The 23,513-nt window shown below is 50.6% G+C and overlaps 1 protein-coding gene across 46 annotated transcripts in view; it reads left to right on the top strand.

Annotated features, from left to right (window-relative positions):
* The window catches only part of BIN1 (bridging integrator 1), a 147,236-nt gene that overhangs the window by 71,438 nt on the left and 52,285 nt on the right, over window positions 1–23,513 (top strand). For 27 of the 46 annotated variants that reach the window (XM_065561436.1, XM_005279748.5, XM_065561439.1 and 24 more), the window contains 5 exons: window positions 8,636–8,690; window positions 9,421–9,515; window positions 11,264–11,359; window positions 17,341–17,448; window positions 20,058–20,150. In XM_065561436.1, the coding sequence (XP_065417508.1) occupies window positions 9,423–9,515; window positions 11,264–11,359; window positions 17,341–17,448; window positions 20,058–20,150 (390 nt within the window). In that variant the 5' untranslated portion in view covers window positions 8,636–8,690; window positions 9,421–9,422. The remainder of the gene's footprint in view (window positions 1–8,635; window positions 8,691–9,420; window positions 9,516–11,263; window positions 11,360–17,340; window positions 17,449–20,057; window positions 20,151–23,513) is intronic. The other 19 variants (XM_065561453.1, XM_065561450.1, XM_065561433.1 and 16 more) reach the window with 1 other exon arrangement.

Genomic DNA, 23,513 nt, shown 5'->3' on the forward strand with positions numbered 1-23,513 from the left:
AGTTTGATTGTGCAGCACTCTGAAAATGCCAGGGGTAATTATTATGATGTTGGCTCAGATATGCTGGAAAAAGAGCTCTATATATAGATGAGATTTCTGTGGACTTCCTTATAAAGGGCTTGTCTGTGCAGGGAAATGGACCAGAATAGCTGCTGTGGAATAAGCATTTCTGGAATAGCTCCATGTGTGAACGCTCGATTCCAGAATGATTAGCGTGCTGTCAAACTGCACTAATCATTCCAGAATAAAGTGACTGAATAGAGGATCTACCCCAGGTGTGCAATCGCTTATTCTTCAGTGTGGACAATTCCCCCATGTAGAACATTCCAAAGAAGGCCCCTCAGGTCAAAACTTAAGGTTTTGAGAAAAGTTGGGCTCAGACCCTCAGAGATGTTTAGGTGCTTAACTCCCATTGGATTTAGAGCCAATGGGAGTTAGGCACTTAAATACCTTTTTTTGGGTCTGGGCCTTGATCTCTTGCAACAAGGGGCTGAAGATTTGTATCCAGTTTAGCATTTCATTGGGCTGGAATTGACTGGGGTGTATCCAGAGGGCTATTGAAGCAGGAGGGGAGGGAAACTGCAGATGAGCAGATGGCCCCGATCCTTGTCTGCTAGCTCAGTCAGAGGGGCCCTGAATTGAGTCGTCTCAGTGGGTGTTTCTGGGTATGGGCTATTTGTGAATATAGGCCAGGATGGGTAAGGAATGGTGTCCCTAGCCTCTGTTTGTCAGAGGGTGGAGATGGACGGCAGGAGAGAGATCCCTTGATCATTACCTGTTAGGTTCACTCCCTCTGGGGCACCTGGCATTGGCCACTGTCGGTAGACAGGATACTGGGCTGGATGGACCTTTGGTCTGACCCAGTACAGCCATTCTTATGTTCTTAAGTTCTAGGACAGAGATAGTTAGCTCTCTCCTTCCCCCAAGGCATCCTGTGGTTTCTCCAAGTGGTGGGTGGGTGTAGGGGGGGAGCCCCTGCTGTATAAGCCACCCTGTGTCCATTCAAAGCAATGCAAGAATCTCTCTTTGCAGTCTGTGAATGGTAGGAGCTCTCTGCTTAGACAGGTGGACTTTGCTACGTGACACAGGAGCTGAACATGGCCTTGCATCTGCAGAGCTATAGATGGCCCCACACGCTGGGGCTCGTAGGGCTTGATGAGGCATCACAACTGGGCTGTTAGGCTAATCCTCGTGATGGGCTAAATTTGGCTGTTAACCTCCAGCCTGGATCCTTGGAATGCCCCTCCCCTCCCCCAGCTCCCTTGCCCAAATGTCATTTGTATACAGCCACCACCATAGTCCCCAGCCACCCGATGCATGTTGCCCAGAACTGGAAACGGGGCATGCTGGAAAAGGGGAAGGGGGACCCTGGTCTTGAGAGGTTGGACCTGTGTTACTCACCCAATGCCTCTGAATGTCGCTGGCCTGGGAGGGAGGAGAGTTGAAGGCTTGGCGTGGAATCCAGGCCTGGCACATGGCAATGCTACCTGCGTCTGGCTGGCGGAGTTGCTGTGCTTTGATACCCTGGTGTCTGTCACTCATGTGGAACCTCTGGGCTGGTCTACACTGTTTGACAGCACGTGTTTGTGATAAGGGCTCCTGTCTCTCTTGCTCTCATGTGATGGACGGGAGCTACAACTGTTACTGGCGAAGGCTGGGTCTTTCTAGACTCGTTCCATTAGGGCTGAGGTCAGCACCACTCCCCACCGCCCCTCCCTGGCATGCACCTGTCAGTGTGGTTGCCCCTTGTGCAGAGCAAAACATTTCTCTTCGGCTTCCAGAATCTGATTGCTTTCAGCAGTGCTGTTTCCTAGTCCTTGGGGTGGATTTAAGGTTTTGTGGGGCCCTGGGCCAGAGCAAGTGGGTGACCCCTCCCAACCCCTTCCACCTGCAGTCCTGCCCCAGTTCTGCCTGCGGCCCTGCCCATGCACCCACCCTGTTCTGTCCTGCCCTGCCCCATTCCATCCACGGTCTACCTCATTCCACCTCCTCCTGCGGTCCTGCTCCTTTCTGCCCCCCTCCCCCCAGCCGCAGGGCCATAGGGGCGAGTGAGGGCTCCCCCAGCCCTGAGGTCATGGCAAGGAGCTACAGCTTCTCCAGTCCCAGGGCCGCAGCTGGGGTCTGGGCACTGGGGCTTCCCCTGTCAACCAGCGCTCCTGCCGGGACCAGGTTCAGGGCGCAGTGACTTCCCTCGCCCTGCCCGGCACTCTTGCTGGGGAGCAGGGGCACCCATTTTTCTAGGGCCCCTGGGTATGGGCTCCATCAGCCCAGTGGCTAATAATCCGCTACTAGGGGGAAGTATGGGATTTAGTTGCCCATACATTCACAGACATGAGGGCTGGAAGTCTCTTACCAAACGCAGAAGTGCCAATGTCAAAATCCAATGAGCAATGACTTTCAGGACCAAATTTTCAGTGAGCTTCCTTCACTGCGCCCTGCTGAACTGCGGAGCGTGCTGTGTTTTGTGTGCGCGAAGCTCATACGCTGGCTGGCTGTTTTTTCCCCAGACACAGTTAAGGAAAGATGCCTTGAGCTTTCAGGGTGGACATCCTGCTGATACCAGAACGTTAACTACTCCCACCGCTGACCCAGAGTCTGTGCTGCTCTTCTACCTTAGCTTGGTTTTCTTGGCATTTGTGGATTTTAATAGATATTTCATTGAATCCTTCTACATTTGTGATTCTTTAAAGAATATTGTGCAACCACATTTCCTTTCTGATCAGCCTAAAAAGATACAACCTTCTTCCCCTTAGACAAAACAATAATGCTGAGAAAAGGGTTTACGTCCTGTATTACAGGGGTCTATTGGTCTCTAATTCTGCAGTGGCCTGACCGTGTTAGAAACCCACTCTGCCCTCAGGGCTTTATGGAGCAGCTTGTAAGTGGCCACTTACGGGGCGTTAATTCTTCTATGTAGAGTCCTTGACAGTACCTGACTGCTTCTTGAAAGCTGATGGTGCACTGTCATGGCTGGAGATATGTAAAGGCTTTGCCAGTGAAGCCATTATGGGCAGCTTGCAAAAGCAGGTGGTGGGTGTATGAAGAAAACCCAGTTGCTAAAGGTTCTTGGGGAAGCGTTAATGCTAAAAATAAAACCTGGCAGCTTTCTTATATGTGTGAGGGAACTGCTCTTAAATGCAAAATAACCTCTTTATGGAATCAATGGCTAACATGGAACAAATAAAGGAAATGCTAGGCACGGGCCTGCAGCAGATCTCCAGATCCAAACAACCCTGGAGTTTAGGAACGTTCAGGGAACTGGATACAGAGCTGAACTCTGCATAAAATATTCTAGCTAGAAGTGCATGTTCTGGTGAGGGGTTGTCTTGTTCTGAAACATCAGGCATTGGCGATGGTTGGAGAATGAAAGGGGATGGTGTGTGTTTCTGCTACCACTTTTGTGTGTGTGTGTGTGTGTGTGTGTGTGTGTGTGTGTGATATATAGTCTCCCTCACCAGGATTTACACAGTGTATCTGAACGGTGTCCCATGGCTGATCTACTAGGCACTATATCTAAAAGAATCTCCTTTCATCTGTTTATAAATTTGCTGCCAGACAACTCCCTGCAGCATTCTTGTGTTATTTTGGGACTGGCTGATGAGACCAGCATCTGATGGAAATGTACCCTCCCATTTGTAGCTCTGGTAGGGCCTGGTCATGTATGGTCAGATTTTCACAAGTTGTGTTGTAATAACTGGGCCTACACATTTCCCCGCGTTGTGAGCTCAATTGTGTTTTAAAAAAAATAAAATGGTGACCGTTCACAAAATGTCGTCATGACCTATCACAACAAATCTTGGTGGGGAAAGGTAAGAAAGGGAGATGGACTGAATCAGTTCAACCAAAAAGGCCTCCTGATATAATTCAAGGACTGTGTTAAGATCATGCCAGCGAAACAAGAGAACTGCGGGCCCGGAAATCAATGGCGCAAAACTGGGGTGTTGAAATTGGGCCTAACTGGTGAACAAAATAATGAGGGCATGGGGTATTCCATCCATCACTGCCTTTTTGGGGTCCTTAAAAGATGTGTGAGGAGAAAATTCGAACGCAACAGTGGCTGACTAAAAGAAGCAGCTGTCTGCGAACAACAGCTGCTGCGAGCTTACCGTCATGGCCACCTTCCCCACCGTCTCTTGGGACCCAGGAGCTACGTACCAGCGTTGGGCCTTTGTCATCCTAATCCAGAGAGATGTCCTGACCAGACTGGGCCCGAGAAAGGGACCCAACTGACCTCTCCACCTCCATCTGCTTTGGTTAAATCCCAGTCACCAGCTGGGATATGAGACTTTTGTCACCCTTCCCCCGCATGTGTCCTTTTCCTTCCCCATCATATTTCTTCTTTTTCCGATCCCTCTCCCTTGGCCTTCTGTCTAATAAGAGCCTGGTTAAGCTGGCCACAGCTGCTGGCAGCCTGTGACTAGAAAGGCAGCGAAAAGCAAGGCCTTACACAGCCTGATGCTGGTACAATTTTGCCAGGTCCCAGAGTGGCTGGTAAGAACGTGTACCACACCTGTGTCTTCCAGCAGCAAGGCTGCAGGTGAAAGTCAATGCCGGAGACGGAAGCTGCATTTTCTGTTGTTGCTGTTCTCTTCTTTCCTTTTCTGTGGGTGTTTGTCCCTTTTGGTCTTCTAGGAAGCGGCATCGAACTTTAACAGCTCCAGCCCATCTCAATTAACCTCTTCTCGTTTCCCCAAGAGGACAGATATTGCCATCTTTAATACCATCAAAGAGCCTGTCAAACAGGGGTTTTTTCTTTATTAAAAACTGTCTACAGCTAAAGGGAAAGAACAAGGGAGGTTGTTAAAATGGAAGCCTTCCTTAACACTTTACATATCAAGTGCTTTCACTGTTTCCTTCTTTTTGGTATCTTTAATACAAGGTCAAAAAGAGTTTTAATCATGTGGTTGCCATGGTACTAAGCAAGCTGAGATCTTGGCCCACCAAACTTTGAGTCTTGTTCAACGCTGTTTCAGTGCTGGATAGCGGCAGCGTCATGTTAACACCTTTTTGTTTCTTTGGGCCCATTTAGTCCCACTAGATTACAGCAGTGGCTTCTAAGTCTATGGAAGCCTCCATTTTTAGTTCACCAACTTTCGCCATGTGTGTGGGAGGAGAGTTATCTGGAGGATGTGTCCTGCGTGCTAGTTCATGAGGCCTGACGTTGGACACCGCAAAAATGGGGGCACCCAAAATTTGTGGTTATTTTGGAAAATGTGGTGATCAAGGATCCCTCCTCCCTTCTCCCCCCCAACCCTTCCTCAAGCCTGGAATCACTGGTTCCACAGAATTAAAGCCCTAGAGCAGGGGTCCTCACAACACATTTTTTGGTGGCCTCAGAGTGCGGCCATCAAGTCTTGCTGGTGGCCGCTCTGACAATTTTTCCTAAAATACTTTAGGAAAAGCAAATAAATATGCACAGATACATGTCCAAATCATTGCAATTTATTTATGTAAAGGTGGCTTTTTTTTTTTTGCAGACTCTTTACTGACCTAAACAGACTAGAAACACAAATAAGATGCTTTGCACATTCTTGTCTTTTGTTGTTTGTTTCTTTTGCTTCTCTAGTAAGTCTGCAGCTGCAAAAAGTAATATTTGTATGCTTGTTAATGTCACTTCACAGCAGGCTTACTAGCTATCAGGGAGGCTGTGAAAAGTGGTATTAACAAGCATATAAATATCCATTTTCACAGCAGACTTACTCAGCCATGGCAAGCCAGAGGACAAATTAAGCCCTGGATGGGGAGGTGGGTAGGGAGACAGCAGGGGGTCAGGGCAGTGCGGGGATGGATGGGGAGGCAGCGGGGGGCCAGGGGCGATGGGTGTGTGTGTGAGAGCCGAGGGCTTGCACCGGTGGTCGGGGTGCAGGGCTGGAGCCCGAAGCCCCACAAGCGGGGCCTGCCGCCCGCCACCCTGGGGCTGAAGCCCGAACCTCCCTGCCCCCGGGAAGGTGGGGAACTCACTGGCTGTCTGCTCCTTATGCGTTTGTGGCTCCAGAGGGGGCAGGGCCCACCTCCTGCTGGTGGCCCTGGTGGAGGGGCCACTGCTTTGTGTTTTATTCCTCCACCCCCCCACCCCCCCGCTGTGGCCACAGGAAAAGCTCCTGGTGGCCGCATTTGAAAAACACTGCCCTAGAGGTTGTTTTTGTGTGATAGCCTTTTATGGCCCATCTCCCTGCCCCACCTGCCAACTTCCCTTGGCATTGCCAGGCTGTAAGTCGAGAGGTCTCCTCTGCAACCCTGAGGGGTGACTGCTGCACACGAGATCAAAGCTGGCTCGAATGATGATAGCAGTGAAGCTGCGGCGGGACGGGCCACGGCCTAGGCTGGCTCCGACCGCCTGGGACCCTGGTATGTACTCGAGTGGCTAGTCTGTGCTGCTGCACTTCGCTGCTCTAGTTATGTGAGCCAGCTTGAATCTAGCTAGATGAAAGCAAGTTCAGGTATGGGGGCACCTGCTGCAATCAGACCTCCCAGTTGCAGTGTAGACATACCCTGAGGTTATATTTTCACAGCAACTAGAGACCCGCGGCTGGCCTGCTCCAGCCAACTCGGGCTCGGGCTGGGTGGCTGTTTCACTTCTGTGTAGACTTCCGGGCTTGGGCTGGAGCCCAGTTTCTGGGACCCTCCCACCCCGCAGTTCTCCTATTCTTGCCCCACACATGGTCACTGTTCCTTCTCCCCAGACCCTCTGAATTTAGCACAGACACATTAAACTTTGCCACATCAACCGCTGGAAGAGAGTATTCTGGAGGGGACCTGTTTGATCTCAGCTCAGTGCGTGCAGCAGTGTTTGGAACACCAGAGACGTCGGCATGAGCTCTGTTTTAGGGAAGGCGCGCTGAGGGCAAGAGGCAGGCGCCCGAAGAGTGGCAGATGATAGGAAACAGCTGCTTCCACAAAGATACTAAGTTTGAAGCTGTCAGAGAGCGCCTGCGAGCTCCCTCGTCAGCCTGTCAAGAAGCATTATGCTGGGGCGCCATGTGGAAAATTCAAGCTGGGAAGGACGACAGGAAACGAAATGTAGCAGAATGTGTGATGCTGGTGCACGGCATAACAGCCACCCTCGAGCATCCTTGTGAAGTTTCACAGCTGCTTCCGGGGCTAGCAAAGCTCCAACGCAAGTGTTCAATATAGGGAAACCAAACCTGTTTTTTCCCTCTTCGGACATCTCTGTCTCTCTCAAAGTCTTCTTCGGCCTTTGTGTCTCAGAAGACGCTTAGACTTCTGCTGCCATCTGAGCCAACGCTCACTCCACTGCAAAGCATCAGAGGATGGCAACATAAATCCAAATGAAAACAGAATCCATACGCTGTCTGATGTCACCACCATGCCTCTGCTGTCTTGCACCTGCCTCTCCGCTGCCTTCCCGTTTCTGGTGTTTGTGCAGATGCAAAGTGGATGTAAAATGCTCCTTTTCTGACTTGGTGTAGTGTGTTTACACCTCCTTTTACACAGATGTAAGTGATGACACATTGCAAGGCAGTGGTGAGTCGGGCCCAGGATATTTTAAGCGTTCAATAAAAGGCAACGTTTGCATCATATTGAGTGCTTCCAAAGTGGTCAAAGTGTGTGTGTGTGTGTGTGTGAGAGATTGCAATGTTTTGATCGAGGTTCTTGTACTGTATGCATCACCATGATGTCTGATCGCCTCTGAAATCCAAAAAGCAAACCAGAGTAATTGTTATTTCTTAACCATTAGCTTCCAAATCCGTGAAATCCGGCGGGGGCGACAGAATGACATTTAAAAAAAAATGCATTCGGGTTTTCACCATTCATGCTAATTGTTTGCTTCCTGCAGCTTCACTCAGTTTGGACAGTAAGTGGAACAGTTCCGTGTCCCTTTCTAGCCCCTACATTGGTACAGCGCTGGTGTGTTTTGTGTTTCCGATATCCCAGGGGAAAGTTCAAACAGAAACTGCTCACAATAACGTAAAAAATCAAGAATACATTGCTGCTTGTATTAGAGTTTATAACCTCCCCTCAAACCTACATGTTGGGCTCCTTTGTGGGATTCTAGAGCATCTGTCCCTCTGTTGGTAGGTGTACACTGCACACTAACCCTGGGTTCTGACTCCGGTTTGAGCCCAAGCCCCCTTTCCATTCACAAACAAATCAGTCTGACTCAGGTCAGCAAGCACTCAGGACCCAGGTCCTAGGACCCTGCTGGGAGGAGTGGGGGTCAGAGCCTGAGTCACACTGGGACTCCGGCCCAAACTCTGTAATTCTGCAGTGTGGACCTGAGTCAAAAGGTCTGGACATCTTAGCACAGCGGTAAGACCCAGGGCTGGCCAGGGTAAACCCGGGTTAACAATGCAGTGTAGACGCTCAAGCGTGGGTTGGACACACTGAATCCACAAGCCTAGGTCCCACAGAGACTGGCTTAAAATGCAGTGTAGACACACCCTATGGGGATCAGGGCCTATTGGGCTAAACAGCCTCATCTGCTTTGATTTCTTGGTTCACTTTGCTCCATCCTGCATAGACAGGATCTTAGTCCTGTGTCAGCTCCTCAGCCGTCGGGCTGTATTGGGCAGTTTTGGATGTGGTGTTTTTTTCATAGCACAGATGAGTCCTGCACAAATCCATCTCACTCTGTACAAAACAATAACCGGCTGGCTTTTCCTTGTCTTCGCAGACAGAAGGCAGCAAGCTGCAGAAGGATCTCCGAACTTACCTGGCTTCCGTAAAAGGTAACGTCTGTGCAACTGGAGGTCTGTCACTTTTCCAACCGGAGGCACCGCAAATAGGGTTTTCCTGGCCATAGCTCTTCCTGCCCAGTGCAAGCAGGCTTTCCCGGAGCAACTGGCCTGGTGATGGAGCGCCGGTTTCACATCTCTTGCTCCTCCAGCTGGGAGGAGGGATAGCTCAGTGGTTTGAGCATTGGCCTGCTAAACCCAGGGTTAAGAGTTCAATCCTTGAGGGGGCCGTTTAGGGATCTGGGACAAAAAGCTGCCTGGGGATTGGCCCTGCTTTGAGCAGGGGTTTGGACTAGATGACCTCTTGAGGTCCCTTCTAACCCTGATATTCTAAGGTTGTTCAGGCAGTCAGCAAGGTGGCTCTGTTGGGAGACATTGGGGTGCAGAGGCTGTTTTCTCTTCCTAGCAGCCAGGTGGGCTTGGTTTAGATTCGTAGGAGGCCACCTACTCTATCCTGCTAGGTGGGGATGAACACTGAATGCCCTGTTGTCTGGGTGACTAGATCCTTGAGCCCCTCTCCTCCTTTGCTTTACATCCATGTTATTGCGAGTTCAAGATGTATTAGCAAGGATCATGCTTGGGAAATATCCTGCCTTAAACTAGAATCAGGCTTCTGTTATCCATTCCATGCAGTCGAGTTCCTGCTAGCAATGGGGAGGGGCTCTTGGTGCCCTGGTGGAGCTCTGTCCCTCAGTTTTTGAGGCTGCCCTCTCTTCTCTCCTAGCAATGCACGAGGCCTCCAAGAAGCTGACTGAATGCTTGCAGGAAGTGTATGAGCCGGAATGGCCTGGGAGAGACGATACCAACAAAATAGCCGAGGTGAGACTCCATGCCGGGGCGGGAGATTGGCCTCTGGGGGAGAGCGGATTAGTGGGACCAGTGCACTTACGTCCTACGCTCGGCTTGGGAGCCTTGCTGCAAGACATCTGTCTGGCAGCAATGATCCTAGGAAGACGAGATGGCTTTGGCCATCAGGAGCCGCTTTGGAGAGAATATTGGCCCAAATGTGTCATGGGTGAGGACTGGGTGCATCCTCTATACACCCATCAGCACCAGGGGAAGCACTGGCTCTATCAGCCCTGCAAAAAATGTGGATAATTGGCCGTCCCCAGGTAAACCCTCAGCATGGGCACTGTTTGTCCCAGCCTGGTCAGGATGTCTGGTCTCTTTTTTACTGGGGAAACAACGGTTAGAGTCACGCTAGGGTTAGGTTAGTTGGGGGAAGGCCCGCACATGGACTTGTAGATAAACCGAACAGACTGGGTCTTGGTACCTAGCTGGGAGTATGATCTAGCACAGTGGTCTCCAGCCTTTTTATGCACAAGATCACCGGTTGAATTTAAGATCAACCCAGGATCTGCTCCGCCCCTTCCCCAAAGCCCCGCCCCACTCACTCTATCCCCCCCCCCCCCCCCTCCATGGCTCACTCTTTCCCCATCCTCACTCACTTTCACCGGACTGGGGCAGGGGGTTGGGGTGCGGGTGGGGGTGAGGGGTGCAAGCTCTGGGAGAGAGTGTGGGTGCAGGAGGGGGCTCTGGGCTGGGGCAGAGGGTTGGGGTGCAGGAGGGGATGCGGCCTCTGGGCTGGGGGTGAGGGGTTAGGAGTGTGGGAGGGGGCTTCGGGCTGAGCCTGAGGCAGGGGGTTGGGGTGCAGGAGGGGGTGAGGGGTGCAAGCTCTGGGAGAGAGTGTGGGTGCAGGAGGGGGCTCTGGGCTGGGGCAGAGGGTTGGGGTGCAGGAGGGGATGCGGCCTCTGGGCTGGGGGTGAGGGGTTCAGAGTGTGGGGCGGGGGGCTCCGGGCTGAGCCTGGGGCGGGGGTTGGGGTGCAGGAGGGGGTGAGGGGTGCAAGCTCTGGGAGGGAGTGTGGGTGCAGGAGGGGGCTCTGGGCTAGGGCAGGGGGTTGGGGTGCAGGAGGGGGTGCAGGGTCTGGGAGGGACTTTGGGTGCTGGCTCAGGATTGAGGCAGAGGGTTGGGGTGCGGGGTCTGGGAGGGAGTTTGGGTGCAGGAGGGGGCTGCGCTTGCAGGCATGGACAGCACATGGAGATCCACTCCCGCTCCCCCCAGGGGCTGCAGAGACATGCCAGCTGCTTCCGGGAGTGGTGTGGGGCCAGGGCAGGCAGGCAGCCAGCCTCACTTAGCTCCACTGCGCCGCTGGCTGGAGATCGCGATTGACTGTCAGAGGCTCCAGGTTGGACCAGTTGGGGACCACTGGTCTAGCAGTTTGACTAGGAGAATCAGGACTTGTGGGTTCCATTTCTGCATCTACCATGTGACCTGGGATATGCATTGTTGTTGTGGCCGTTTTGGTCCCAGCATATTAGAGAGACAAACTGGGTGAGATAATATCTCTTATTGGACCAACTTCCGTTGGTGAGAGAGACAAGCTTTTGAGCTTCACAGAGTTCTTCTTGATCTGGGATATGTCTGCCTCAGGTTCTCCAAAAGAGACGAGATCACTATCTCTGGGATGCTGGGAGGCTTTCCGATTGTACTGTGCTTGGAGATCCCTGCCAATAGAAATGTAAAGCATTCTGATCGTGCTCATAAGCATGTTCCTTTTGTCTTCCAGAACAATGACCTGCTGTGGGTGGATTTCCATCAGAAGCTTGTGGATCAGGCCCTTCTAACCATGGACACTTACCTTGGCCAATTCCCGGACATCAAAGTAGGTTGCTCCCCTCACTCCTTTCACATTGTGCTAGAGAGTCTCTGGGACGCTGCGAGTTGAGGTTGGGGCTTTGCACAAGCGCTTCTCTTGGGACTCTATATCCTTTAGCCTGGGGGTAGTGAAATGGATGTGGCATGGGAGCACCCCCCACTGAAATCGCACTGCCCCCTGTTGGCCAAACACCAATCCTCTGCTCTCTTGGCTAGTGAATAGCTGCCCTGGCAACCAGGGATGTGGGGTATGTGAAAGAGAAGGAAAGGGGATGCTGCTATTGGATGCATTCCAAAGAGGATGGAGCTCGGCTGTTCTCAGTGGTGGCAGATGACAGAACAAGGAGCAATGGTCTCAAGTTGCAGTGGGGGAGGTCTAGGTTGGATATTAGAAAACACTATTTCACTAGGAGGGTGGTGAAGCACTGGAATGGGCTACCAAGGGAGTTGATGGAATCTCCATCCTTAGAGGTTTTTAAGGCTTGGTTGTCAAAGCCCTGGCTGGGATGATTTAGTTGAGGTTGGTCCTGCTTTGAGCAGGGGCTTGGACTAGATGACCTCCTGAGGTCTCTTCCAACCCTAATATTCTATGATTTTATGCTGCAGGATCAACTCCCATGTAGATTGTCCTCTACATATTGGTGCAATAGCTGGATTAACTGGAGCTGCTCTGGGAAGGTGTGAGATCTGCACACTCAGGCTTTCTGGGGAGTTTGTGGGGAGCTCCACACTTCACTCATCATGATAAATATTCCCTGGTTCCTCTGCTCTTTTACTTTCTGTCACTGGAGAGTGGCTCCATGCCATAGACTGGGGAATTGTCTGTTAGCCAAGTGCGGTAGCATTTTCTAATACACGGGCTTTCATCAGCCCCCTGTGAGCAGAACATGTTTCAATCAGAAACCCTCTGTCATCACTAGAATAGGGTTTCATTGTCTACCAGCCTTGTAAAAGGAATAAAACCACCCAGACAAGGCTTCATTCATGCTTTCCTGCTACCACAGATCCGGGACTGTGGAAGGGAAAAGCCGCGTCGGGCATTTAATGCATTGGCGTCTAATGCACTGAAGAGAAGTAGCTGAAATGACGTAATGGTCCTTATTCCTCTCTCTCATGTTAAAAGGTGCAGGAGGGAGAAATTTACCTGCGATACTCGGGGGCTTTGATATACCAGCAAGCCTGCTGCATTTCCCCCTTCTAGAGGAGACACTACAGGCACTGCCAGGGGATGGAATGAGAAAACGCATGGGTGACCTCGCATGCATCTGCCTGAGTTGTTCCTGAACCACCTTGGGAGCCCCTGGCCCCATCAGTACCACCTTTGCTCTGGCTCTGCCGTGTCCGAGCCCATTACAGCTGTGCTGGCATAGAGTATGCCAATTGGCGAGAACACGCTGCCCAGAAAGCGGCTGTTGGCCGACCCGGCCTCTCTCCCACCAGGCTCCCTGGAGTCAGCGCACAGCTTTGCAGTGGAGGGTAGGGTCTGCGTGGGGATTAGCCTGGTTTTGGCCTGTGCTATTCAGGCCACCGCTGTAGGGAGTACTGGGACCTGGGTATGTTTGCGCACAAGGGGGCAGCCTGTGTGCGATTCTCTTGTCAAGCCAGCACGACATTGGTGTGGATTCACGCACAGCAACGAAGTTAGTTCTGATTCTTTTTACGTGGGAGGAGCAGGAGGTACACACAGAGCAGCCGTATCCAACGGGCCACACTGGCATCTTTTAGTGGAAAACAGGCCCCCAGCTTTTCCTACCCAGGTGCAGCTACTGAAACACCAAGCGGGAACGTGAGTGCTGCAGAGGCATTCCCCATACAGTCTGCATGGCTCGCGCGCTCTCTTTCACACATGCACACACTCTGCATGTGTGTCTCTCTCTCTCTCTCTCTCACACACACACACACACACACACACACACACACACACACACACACACACACACACACACACACACACAGTGCGAGAGAGAGAGAGACATCCAGACACTCTCATGCGTGGGCCCCCCCCTCTCTGCATGTCTGTCTCTCTCTCTCTCACACACATACTGGCTGACTCTGTCTCTCTCTCTCTCTCTCGCACACACGCGCGCGCACACACACATTCACACTCTGCATGTCTCTCTCACACATGCACACTCTTTCTCTGCATCTCTCACCCTTTTTCTGTCACTTACACACTCTCTCTCTCTCTCTCTCTCTCTCTCTCTCTCTCTCTCTGCATGTCTCTCATGCTAGCTGACTCTCTTTCTCGCGCGCACACACACTCTGCAGCTCTCTTTTGTGTTTTGGCTGATTTTTAAAACTGGAGCGGGGAGGGCCGTGCATGGCAGGTCGTCAGAATCCCTTTAAGTGACTGAGTTTTCCTGTTTAGCCCATTGATGCCCCGGCTTTCCCTTCCCCTGGAAGTGCAGAGCCGTCAGGAAGGAGCCAGTGCTGCTGGCGAGTGGTCAATACGTTGATGAGGCTTGTGTGGCAGGCAGATCTGTGTGTTGGGTTAAAATCTTTGCACATGGCCAGCTGTTCGGGAGGGGCAGGGTCTCCGCTGACAGCGCAGGATCATCTGATATCCTGGGAGTTCCATCTCCCAGCCCCATCCCTTCCCCCAGCACCAGTTCATTTTGAAACAGCTGCACAGGGAATGGGCTTTTCCATGTGGCCGCACTTGTAACGATGTCACCATATGGGACATGTCAGCCTGGCTCCTTCCCTAGGAAAGTAACCCCCCACTCCCTCTCTGTCCCCCCCCCCGCCCCTTCCTGATTAGCTTAAACTTTTGTCACTGTCTGTTGTTTCTGGAGGAAAGTGCCACTTCAAATGGTTTCAGGTCCCGGGATCATACTGCAAGCCATGAACATGTGCAGCCCCATGGGGTCTCTGCTTCCTGGGGCGCCCCTTCCCCCACTTGCTTCTACAGCTTCCCCTATCACTGTACATCAGAGGTCAAACCATGGGGGAAAAAGTAGGTGTCGTCTTCCAAGCTTCACCCACAAACCATGTCCCACCCATGTGAGATGCCAGACACAGCGATTCCCTTGAGATACGCTGCTCCCACTCTCCTGCAATCCATAGTGGAATGGCTAGTGGTGCTGATGTTTTTGCACCGTTTTTGTTAGACTCCAGAATTTGTGGAGACTGGGAAGGCTTGTTTGTGCTTCTTGGAGCTATTGTTCCTAGCTATATGCAGACTCTTTGCCTTGGTTACACCCTGTTTGCATTTTTCAGCAGGCACCTAACTAGGTGATCCACGATACCAAGGGTATGTTTACACTTAGGGCTAGTCTACACTACCTGCCCGGATCGGTGGGTAGAAATCGCTCTCTTGGGGATCGATTTATCGCGTCTCATCTAGACGGATAAATCGATCCCCGAATCGACGCGCTGACTCCCACCTCGTCAGGAGGAGTAAGCGCCGTCGACGGGGGAGCCGCGACGGTCGATTTGCCACCGTCCTCACAGCAGGGTAAGTCGAAAAGGATATGTTGAATTCAGCTACTCTATTCGCGTAGCTGAATTTGCGTATCTTAAATCGATCTCCCCCTCCACCCCCAGTGTAGACCTAGCCTTAGAAACGTAAGTCGACCTATATAGGTCGACTTACCACCGCTGTAGTCATGCCCACACTACCCTCCTGGTGTTGGTGGTGTGTGTCCTCCACAGAAGTGCTTCCACCGATCTAAGAGGGGCACTGTGGGGAGCTGAGAGCCCGGTCTGCCCCACAGGCTCTCGGCTCCTGGTGGGCTCCACCCCCATTCCCTGCCGGGAGCCCAGAGAAACCGCCTACCTATTTCCCGCTGAGGGGGTGGGAGAGAAGCCGCCCTGGCTCTCAGCTGAGAGTGCAGTCCAGCAGGCCAGCTCTCCAGGGAAGTGGGGGGACTGATGGGCTCTTCAGCTTGGAAAAGAGATGACTAAGGGGGGGATATGATGGGGTCTATAAAATCATGACAGGTGTGGGGAAAGTAAATAAGGAAGTGTTATTTACTCCTTCTCATAACACACGAACTAGGGGCCACCAAATGAAATGAATAGGCAGCAGGTTTAAAACAAACAAAAGGAAATATTTCTTCACACAACACTCAGTCAACCTGTGGAACTCTTTGCCAGAGGATGTTGTGAGGGCCAAGACTATAACAGGGTTTAAAAAAAAAAAAAGTTCATGGAGGATAGGTCCATCAATGGCTATTAGCCAGGATGGGCAGGGATGGTGTCCCTGGCCTCTGTTTGCCAGAAGCTGGGAATGGGCGACAGGGGATGGATCACTCGATGATTACCTGTTATGTTCATTCACTCTGGGGCACCTGCCATTGGCCACTGTCGGAAGTTCTCTAGTTGCCTGGCTTTCTTGTCTCCAGCTTTCTTGTTCTCTACCTGCCAATAGCTGATGTAAGTAAGGCAGTGTCTACACCGACTGTGTGTCGCCTGCCCCTAATTACAACATCAGCCCCACACCTCTCAGAGAAGTGGCGTTATTATGTTGGTGTAGCAGGGCACTTACATCAGCGGGAGCAAGACTGTAGTAGACACTGACATAATTAGGTGGACGAAAGCTGCCTTAGGTCAACCTAACTGGGTAGTGTAGACCAGGGCTAAATCTTTTCCATGTCTAGCTTCTCTGGAACTCTGTTTAGGTTCCTTTTGGAATCCCAGCCTAAAACCTTAAGGAGTCAGGCACCCAAATTCCCCTGAATTTGAGCACCAAACTCTCCTTTCAAAATCTCAGGCTACGAATATTGCAGCATTACTGATGTGGTTTTTTTTTTCTTCCTCTTTCTCAATCCCCAAGTAGGGTTGACATCTCTCCAGGATTGTCCTGGAGTCTCCAGGAATTAAAGAGTAATCTTTAATGAAAGATGTCATGGGATGAAACCTCCAGGAATACGTCCCTTGGCAACCCTATCCCCAAATGATGCTCCAAACAGTGAGAAATTAAAACAACCCCCTGCACACCGGAAGCAGCCAGCAGCAGGTCCTGCTCCTAGGCGGAGGGGCGCAAGCGGCTCCACGTGGCTCTCGCCCACAGGCATCGCCCCGCCCCAGCTCCCATTGGCCAGGAACTGGCCAATGGGAGTGCAGAGCCAGTGCTCGTGGCTGCCCTGCCTAGGAGCCGAACCTGCTGCTGGCTGCTTCCAGGGTGCAGCGTGGTGTTGGAACAGGTAGGCACTAGCCTGCCTTAGCTGTCCAGCACCACTGACAGGACTTTTAATGGCCTGGTCGGTGGTGTTGACCACAGCTGCCACGACCCAGTTCTGGGTAGCGACCCATGGTTTGAAAGCCACTGTTCTAAAGCATGCAATGAGCAGAAAGGGGCATGAACCAGCACTGTGGCTCTGGAAGTTTAGGGTAGTTCTGATTCAAACAACTGGGCCTATCTCTGCTCAGTTTCTTTTTTTCTTTCTTTCTTTTGATCGTTATTTCAATATTGACTCAAAGATCAGGCTGCTTTTATTTGAAAGGAGCCTCCAGATGCCTCTTAGAATCCTTCTTTTTTTTTTTTTTAAACCCATCAGAAGTGGCAGCTGTTTTAGAAGGATATTGAATGAGAGCCCGATCCAAACCCGAGGGGAGCCCTTCCAGTCATCTTGAGGAGCTTTGGGTCAGGACCTTGTGGGAGAGCAGAATCATGGGGCTGCGCTTTGTTAAAAGATCCAATCACAGGATTGGGCTCTGGGGTGGAGGCCGTCTTTGCCTCATGTCCAGCGCTGTTGGTGCTGCACAGATAATGGAGAAGGGTGATGCAGGGAGACATTTCCCTGATGCCTGGGGAAAATGCTGCCGGTGGCAGAGACCTTCCGAAGGGGGTCACCTATTATGGGGTCTGAACCCCAGAAGCAACAGGGGGTTCCTGCTAGCCCAGACCCAGAAAGGCCAATTCTTTACTCACTTAATGGGGTGTAATTGAGGAAGGGTTTAATTATGGCGTTCAGATGCCGAGGGGCTAAACTTTATGGCTCTAGCTGTTCATAGCTGGTGTCTCTCTCTCTCTCTCTCTCTCAGTCTCGGATCGCTAAGCGAGGGAGGAAGCTTGTGGATTACGACAGCGCCAGACACCATTTTGAATCCCTACAAACCGCAAAGAAGAAAGACGACACCAAAATCGCCAAGGTAAAGCACAGGGCGGGCCCTGCTTTCATTTATTATTATTTTTAATAACTGCTCATTTAGGACATTTTTAACATGTTGACTCATCGTTCCCAGGTGCTTTCTGTTTAGAGAACTGTCATGCAATGATCCAGCCAGAATGTTTTCTCTTTGGCAGGGTCCCACCCATGCACTTATTTTTACTCCCCAAATAAACTTTAGGAGGAGGCTCTGAAGGCCTTAGTGCACTGACGCTAAGCTTCTGTGCAGTGTACCTGGTACAGATTTCAGGGGTATGTGGTTAAGTTTTGGTGAGCACAGAAGCCTGAGCGAGAAAGGGAGAATGGCCTTACGGTGCCAGCTAGGAACTGGGAGGCAGGAGATCTGGGTTCTATTTCCTTCTCTGACCCTGGATACCTGCATGCCTCAGTTTCCCCATCTGTAAAATGGTGATGAGAATAAGTGGTTGGCCGCTGGGCCCTGAATTCAGTAAGTTTGCAGAGTGCTCGGAGATGCTCCGATCGACAGTGCTGTAGCAGTGTTTGCTGGGAGGGACTACCTGGTACTTTCAGCGTGGGCATGGCCGTGACCCGTTCAGAGCCTCTGCTCTGTTAATTCCTGCTGTATAAATCGTGCCCTGAACAGCTTTGCTCTTTCAGACTGGAAGGTGCTACAGCCAAAGCAAAATTGGCAATTGGGTTGTGGAATACCCTTCAGTCTCTCTGAAACCACGCCCTCTCAGATCACTTGGGCCTTGACGTGACTAGGAATTAACGTGTGATGTTAACATGTGCTCGCTAACGCATTTTGAAACATCTAGTGTGGACAAGACAGAGTAGACTTTAACATGTGCTAAGATGGTTGAAATACTGGCCTAGGCACCCCCCTGTGAGCACCTATTAAAGGCAGTAGGTGAAATTCTGCCTCCATTGATGTCAATGGGGAATTTTGCCACTGACTTCAATGGAGCCAAGATTTCATCCAAGTGTGCCTGGTCTACAGTAGACTTTCCCATGGTGTTAGCCAGAACATGCTAACAGCACACTTAAATTCTAGTCTAGGCAAGACTTTAGGGGAGGGATGAGCTGTGTGGGAGCTAGGGATGGTGGAAGAAGAGAGGAGGGAGAAGTTTCTTTACTCAGCTCTTTATTTGCTTGCACTATGGATAACCGGGCAAAACCAGGGAACAAAATTGAAGGTGACTTTAGGAACCAGAATTGTTGCTTTTTTTCCATACCTGATGCAATGTCCCTCATTCAACACACAAGGCTGGTCAGCCAGTCAAATGGATCAGTTAACAGAACTTTCTACTGGCTTTTCTCTTTAAAGAGAAACTGAAGCACATGCAGAAGTAAGAAGGGAATTTTCCTGGGGGTGGGGAGGTGGAATCTTTCATTTAGGGGGGGTGGTGTTAATTGGCAATTTTAAAACTTGCTGCGGTGATTCATATACGAACATTGGAACCCGAGGCCACTGGCTCTGGTATTTTCAAGTCTGGGAAGCTAGACTCCGCTAGCTTGGCTTCACTCACTGGTCTCGCCCAAACTACTCATGTGCTGACACTCTGTGACAGATGACCAGTTGTTGACAGATTAATAGGTAAGGTCGATGAGCAATGTGGACCAAAGGACAGAGCCCAGGGTTCTGTTCCCGATGCTGTCTCTGGGTCACTTGAACAAAGAAATTAGAAGTCAACGGGAGCTTTTCCAGTCACTGCAGTGGGCTTGGTCTGGCCCTTCAGCCCTCTCTGCCTCAGTTTCCCTGCCTGGTAAATAGGAATAATGCTACTTACCTGCCTTTGAAAAGTGCTTTTGAGATCTATGGAAAAGCACTGGAGAAACGCAAAGTCTTGTTATTACAGTATAGAGCAAATACTGGGAGCTGACTGATGTCTTCTCATGATATTAGAATAACACCAACAGCATCATGAATTCTTTTGGACTCCTCCTTCCTCTCCCGTCTCCCTTCTTATAACACATGTACACGTCCCTTAGGAACCCTGCCACGTACTGCTGAATTGACAACACTCCATTAAAATACAGTGCTGTGCACTTTAAATACACCTCTACCCCGATATAATGCTGTCCTCGGGAGCCAGAAAATGTTACCGCGTTATAGGTGAAACCGCGTTATATCAAACTTGCTTTGGTCCGCCGGAGTGCGCAGCCCCACCCCCCCGGAGCACTGCTTTACCGCGTTATATCCGAATTCGTGTTATATCAGGTCGCATTATATCGGGGTAGAGGTGTAATTGCATGTGGACGAGAGTGACGTTGAATTAATCCCGACCTCCTGGAAGGCACTCGGCGGAAACTCAACACTGGGCATTTGTGTGCTAAGTCACTAACCATTCTTGCCTGTTGCTCTTTGCAGCTGGACTGCTGGTAAAACAGTCTCCCAGCCCTGGTGCCCTCCATCTCCAGATCGGAGCGTTAATTACCGCTACACTTGGCATGCTGTGAAGGATTCGTAACTAATTGTCCCCTGGATGCTGTGTCTCTTGCCTTGGTGGTGTTGGGTTGGCCCAGCCTGTAATGCTCTCACTCTTGTGATTTTGTTTTCTAAACAGATGTCTGTCTCTCTCTCTCTCTCTTGTTTTTGTTTTCTTTCCTTTGAAAACGCTCCCCCCGCAGCCTGTCTCGCTGCTTGAGAAAGCTGCGCCTCAGTGGTGCCAAGGAAAACTACAAGCTCATCTCGTTGCTCAAACTAATCTGCTCCGAAATCAGGTGATTGCTGACCTACCTGGCTCTAACCCCTGCATGTGCTATTCTGGGCTCTAGTCCTGTAATGTGCGTTTAATTTCCAGGCAGTGTTCACTCTAGGCCCTCTGTAAAGTGTGTCCTTCTTACGCAGGGGCCAGATTTCTTCCTGGTCTAACACCAGTGACCTTAAGTGAAGTTACATCTGGGGTAGGTTTGATCCGTTGATTCCCCCTTCCCCCAGTAAAACTGTATTATGCTTTGCCCAGAGGTGGATTAAGATTTATTGGGGCTCTGGGCACAAAGAACATTTGGGCTCCCCCACACCTCCCTTTCAATGGGGCCCCAACCCCTGCTCCTCAGTGCTCCAGCAGGAGCCCCCAAATTGGCCAGGTCCCTGGGCACGGATCCCATAGGCCTGTGCATTAATCTGCCACTAGCCTTGCCCCATAAAGTGAACACTGGGGGAGGGGGTGAAGATCCCATGCAGTTCCGCTAGTATTTCTCTTTTTTTTTTTTTCCTAAATGAGAAGCAGATTTTTATGGTTTAAAAATAGAAACCTTAAGCTGCCTCGTGAATTTCTGCCATTCAGTAAAGCTGGAAGCAAAATATCACAGCAAAAACCAGAAGTGGTTTATACATTTGTACAAATTAGTTGCAAAACTTTCCCAGGGTGAGATCCAAAAATGCAGATTTGAAACGATTCATTTATAGAACAAGTGATGAGAAAATCTCCCAAGGCCTCAGGGGTCTGGTCTGATTTGAATTAGAAATGGATGCAAGATGTGCATCCAACACTAGACTTTGAACACCGTCAAGTTGCAGGCCTTGGGGCTGCCTGAAAGCAGGGCTTGTCCAGGTATTATTTAGATTTGAGAACCTACAGGGAAGGAGCTTAGTAAGTGAAGTCAATGAAACTATAGTTATTGAAATTGGATTCTTTGTTCATCCCCCTTGCTTGGGGAGTGGGAAGGAGAAACTGGCCTTCATGTGGAATCTCCCATGGTGAATGTTTTTCAGGGAAATACTCAGACCCAGATCCTCAAAGATCTGTAGGCACCTAACTTCCATTTAAAACATTGCCTAAGTACCTTTTTGAGCATCTGGGTCTCAGGGACTTACAGTAGGAGCAGACAGACAGGACTGCAGTAGGGAGGAAGGAAAACAAATACTCTGAATGGGAGGACAGTAAGTCATTGTCCTGACTCAGAGAAACCCAAATACCTATTCATACATTCCAGGTGATCTCATCTGCTTTCATTCAAATGCTCTCTCACATTCCTGGTCAGTGAATGAATCCTTGTTTACCCATGACAGGTCACACTTCAAAATACCTGGGAGCTTTCACAGACAATTTCTGATTGTACAGATAGGATGCTGGCTAATAAAATTCTGGAGTGCCACGTAAACTGAGCATCGGCTCATGGAGAAGATGGCTGATTGCAATTCCTCTAAGGGTGACCTGCAAAGGAGGAAAAATTGCACTTTTTTGCTTCTTGATGATGTCTAAAGGCCCAAAAGGTTTCTTTAGGCTTGTTTTTCAGCTGAGAAATACCAGCGGGAAGGGATAGCTCAGTGGTTTGAACATTGGCCTGCTAAACCCAGGGTTGTGAGTTCAATCCTTGAGGGGGCCATTTAGGACAAAAATCTGTCTGGGAATTGGTTCTGCTTAGAGCAGGGGGTTGGACTAGATGATCTCCTGAGGTCCCTTCCAACCCTGATATTCTATGAGTCAGGGGAAAAAGGGAGAATTTGCTGGAAGTTTCTTTAGAGGCCTACACAACTGGAGAGAGAAGTTTCTCAGCCCATAACCAAAGGAATCAGTGTTAAGCTATCAAACCCCAGAACGTTAAACAGCCTGAGTAAAAATCCCTTCTCCTGCCAATTGCTCATCTTTCAGTCTCGTGTTATGTCACAATCTCCCTAATTGTCCGCTCTGTTTTTGTGCGGCGACTAAGACCAGGCAAGCCCTTTGATTTCTAATATAAAGATGAGTTGAGAATTAACCTTTCAAATAACTAACCAGCCAGGCCTTTAACAGATAGAAAACAGTGGGAGTTTCCTGTGAACGCTTGGGAGGTTTCCTTTTAGGGGGTGTAAGTGAGTTACACTGTAGCGTTCTGGTGACTGCACCATTTGGAGCAAAGAGGAAACCGCTTAGAGCAGCAAATTCCTGCTGCTCCACTGAAACGCTGATTCCTGTCTAAGCAGCAGTGTCCTTGGTGATCTGTCCCATCAGCCAGCGAGTAACCAGCTAACTGAGTGGTGTGTCCCTCTGGTTCCCCAGAGAGGAAGGATGGCCTATGGGTTAGGATCTAGCCGGAGACCTGGGTTTAGTTCTCTGCTCTGACACTGCTTCCTGTGTTGCCTTGGGCAAGTCACTTAGGCCCAGATCCTGCATGCCTCAATCAAAATGGGAGCTCAATGAGAGGAAGGTGCCTAAGTACCTTTAAACATCTGGGCCTTGCCCTCTCTACCCACTGCACATTAAGTCTGGGTATGTGGGACCCGGGCTTGTGGACTTGGTGTTTCCAAGCCTATGCTTAGGCATCTGTACTGCATTGTAAGCCTGGGTTTACAATTGCTGCACTGGGGTCTCGCAGCCGTGCTAACACGTCCATACTGCAGGATGACAGGGCTTGGACCTGTGTCTCAGCAGGACTTGGTCTCAGACCCACCCCCCATCACAGTCCTAGGATCCAGGCCCCGAGTGCTTACTGACCTGAGTCAGCCAGAGAGGTGTGTGGACGGAAAGGGGGCTTGGGCTCAAACCTGAGTCAGAGCTTGGCCCATAGTGTGCAGTGTAGACGTCCCCGCTCTTCCCTACCTGTAACATGGGGATAATGGCTGAACTGATGGCAGGGGGAGCTGAGGACAGCTGCGAGGAGACAGAATCAGGCCTGTCGCATCCAGCCAAAATAAACCCTGTGTAGAGCTGGATCCCGGTGACCATATACCCTTGGCTTGGCCAGAGCACGGGAGAAAGTAGTTTAGCTCTATCCCTGGGAACATCAAAGGGATTTGAAATATCCACCATGGAGCCCTAGCCATAGCTCTGAGCTGCATGGACCCCTCTTCCCTTACGTTTCTAGAGTGAACGCTGCCTGCGGGCTTTTAGTGGCTGTGCTTTGGGCTGTCCCAATACTCGCAGATCGGCGCAGGATTTGCTTTCTGGGTCCTTCGGCCTGGAGAATGGTTAAACGCGAGGGAGGGACCATGTCATTTCCTTCATTGTGCAATGGGGCTACTGAAAAACAAACAGAATTTAATGGAGATCTTGGTCTCTGGGGATTTTAACTCCTGATTACGGTTCAAGCCTGGTGTGGAAATGAAAGGGGACACATACTTCACCCTTTTTTCGTTTTGAGTGAATGGATGGGAAACATTTG

The sequence above is a fragment of the Chrysemys picta genome, chromosome 11 (genome assembly GCF_011386835.1).
Source record: "Chrysemys picta bellii isolate R12L10 chromosome 11, ASM1138683v2, whole genome shotgun sequence".
Classification (NCBI taxonomy): domain Eukaryota; kingdom Metazoa; phylum Chordata; order Testudines; family Emydidae; genus Chrysemys; species Chrysemys picta.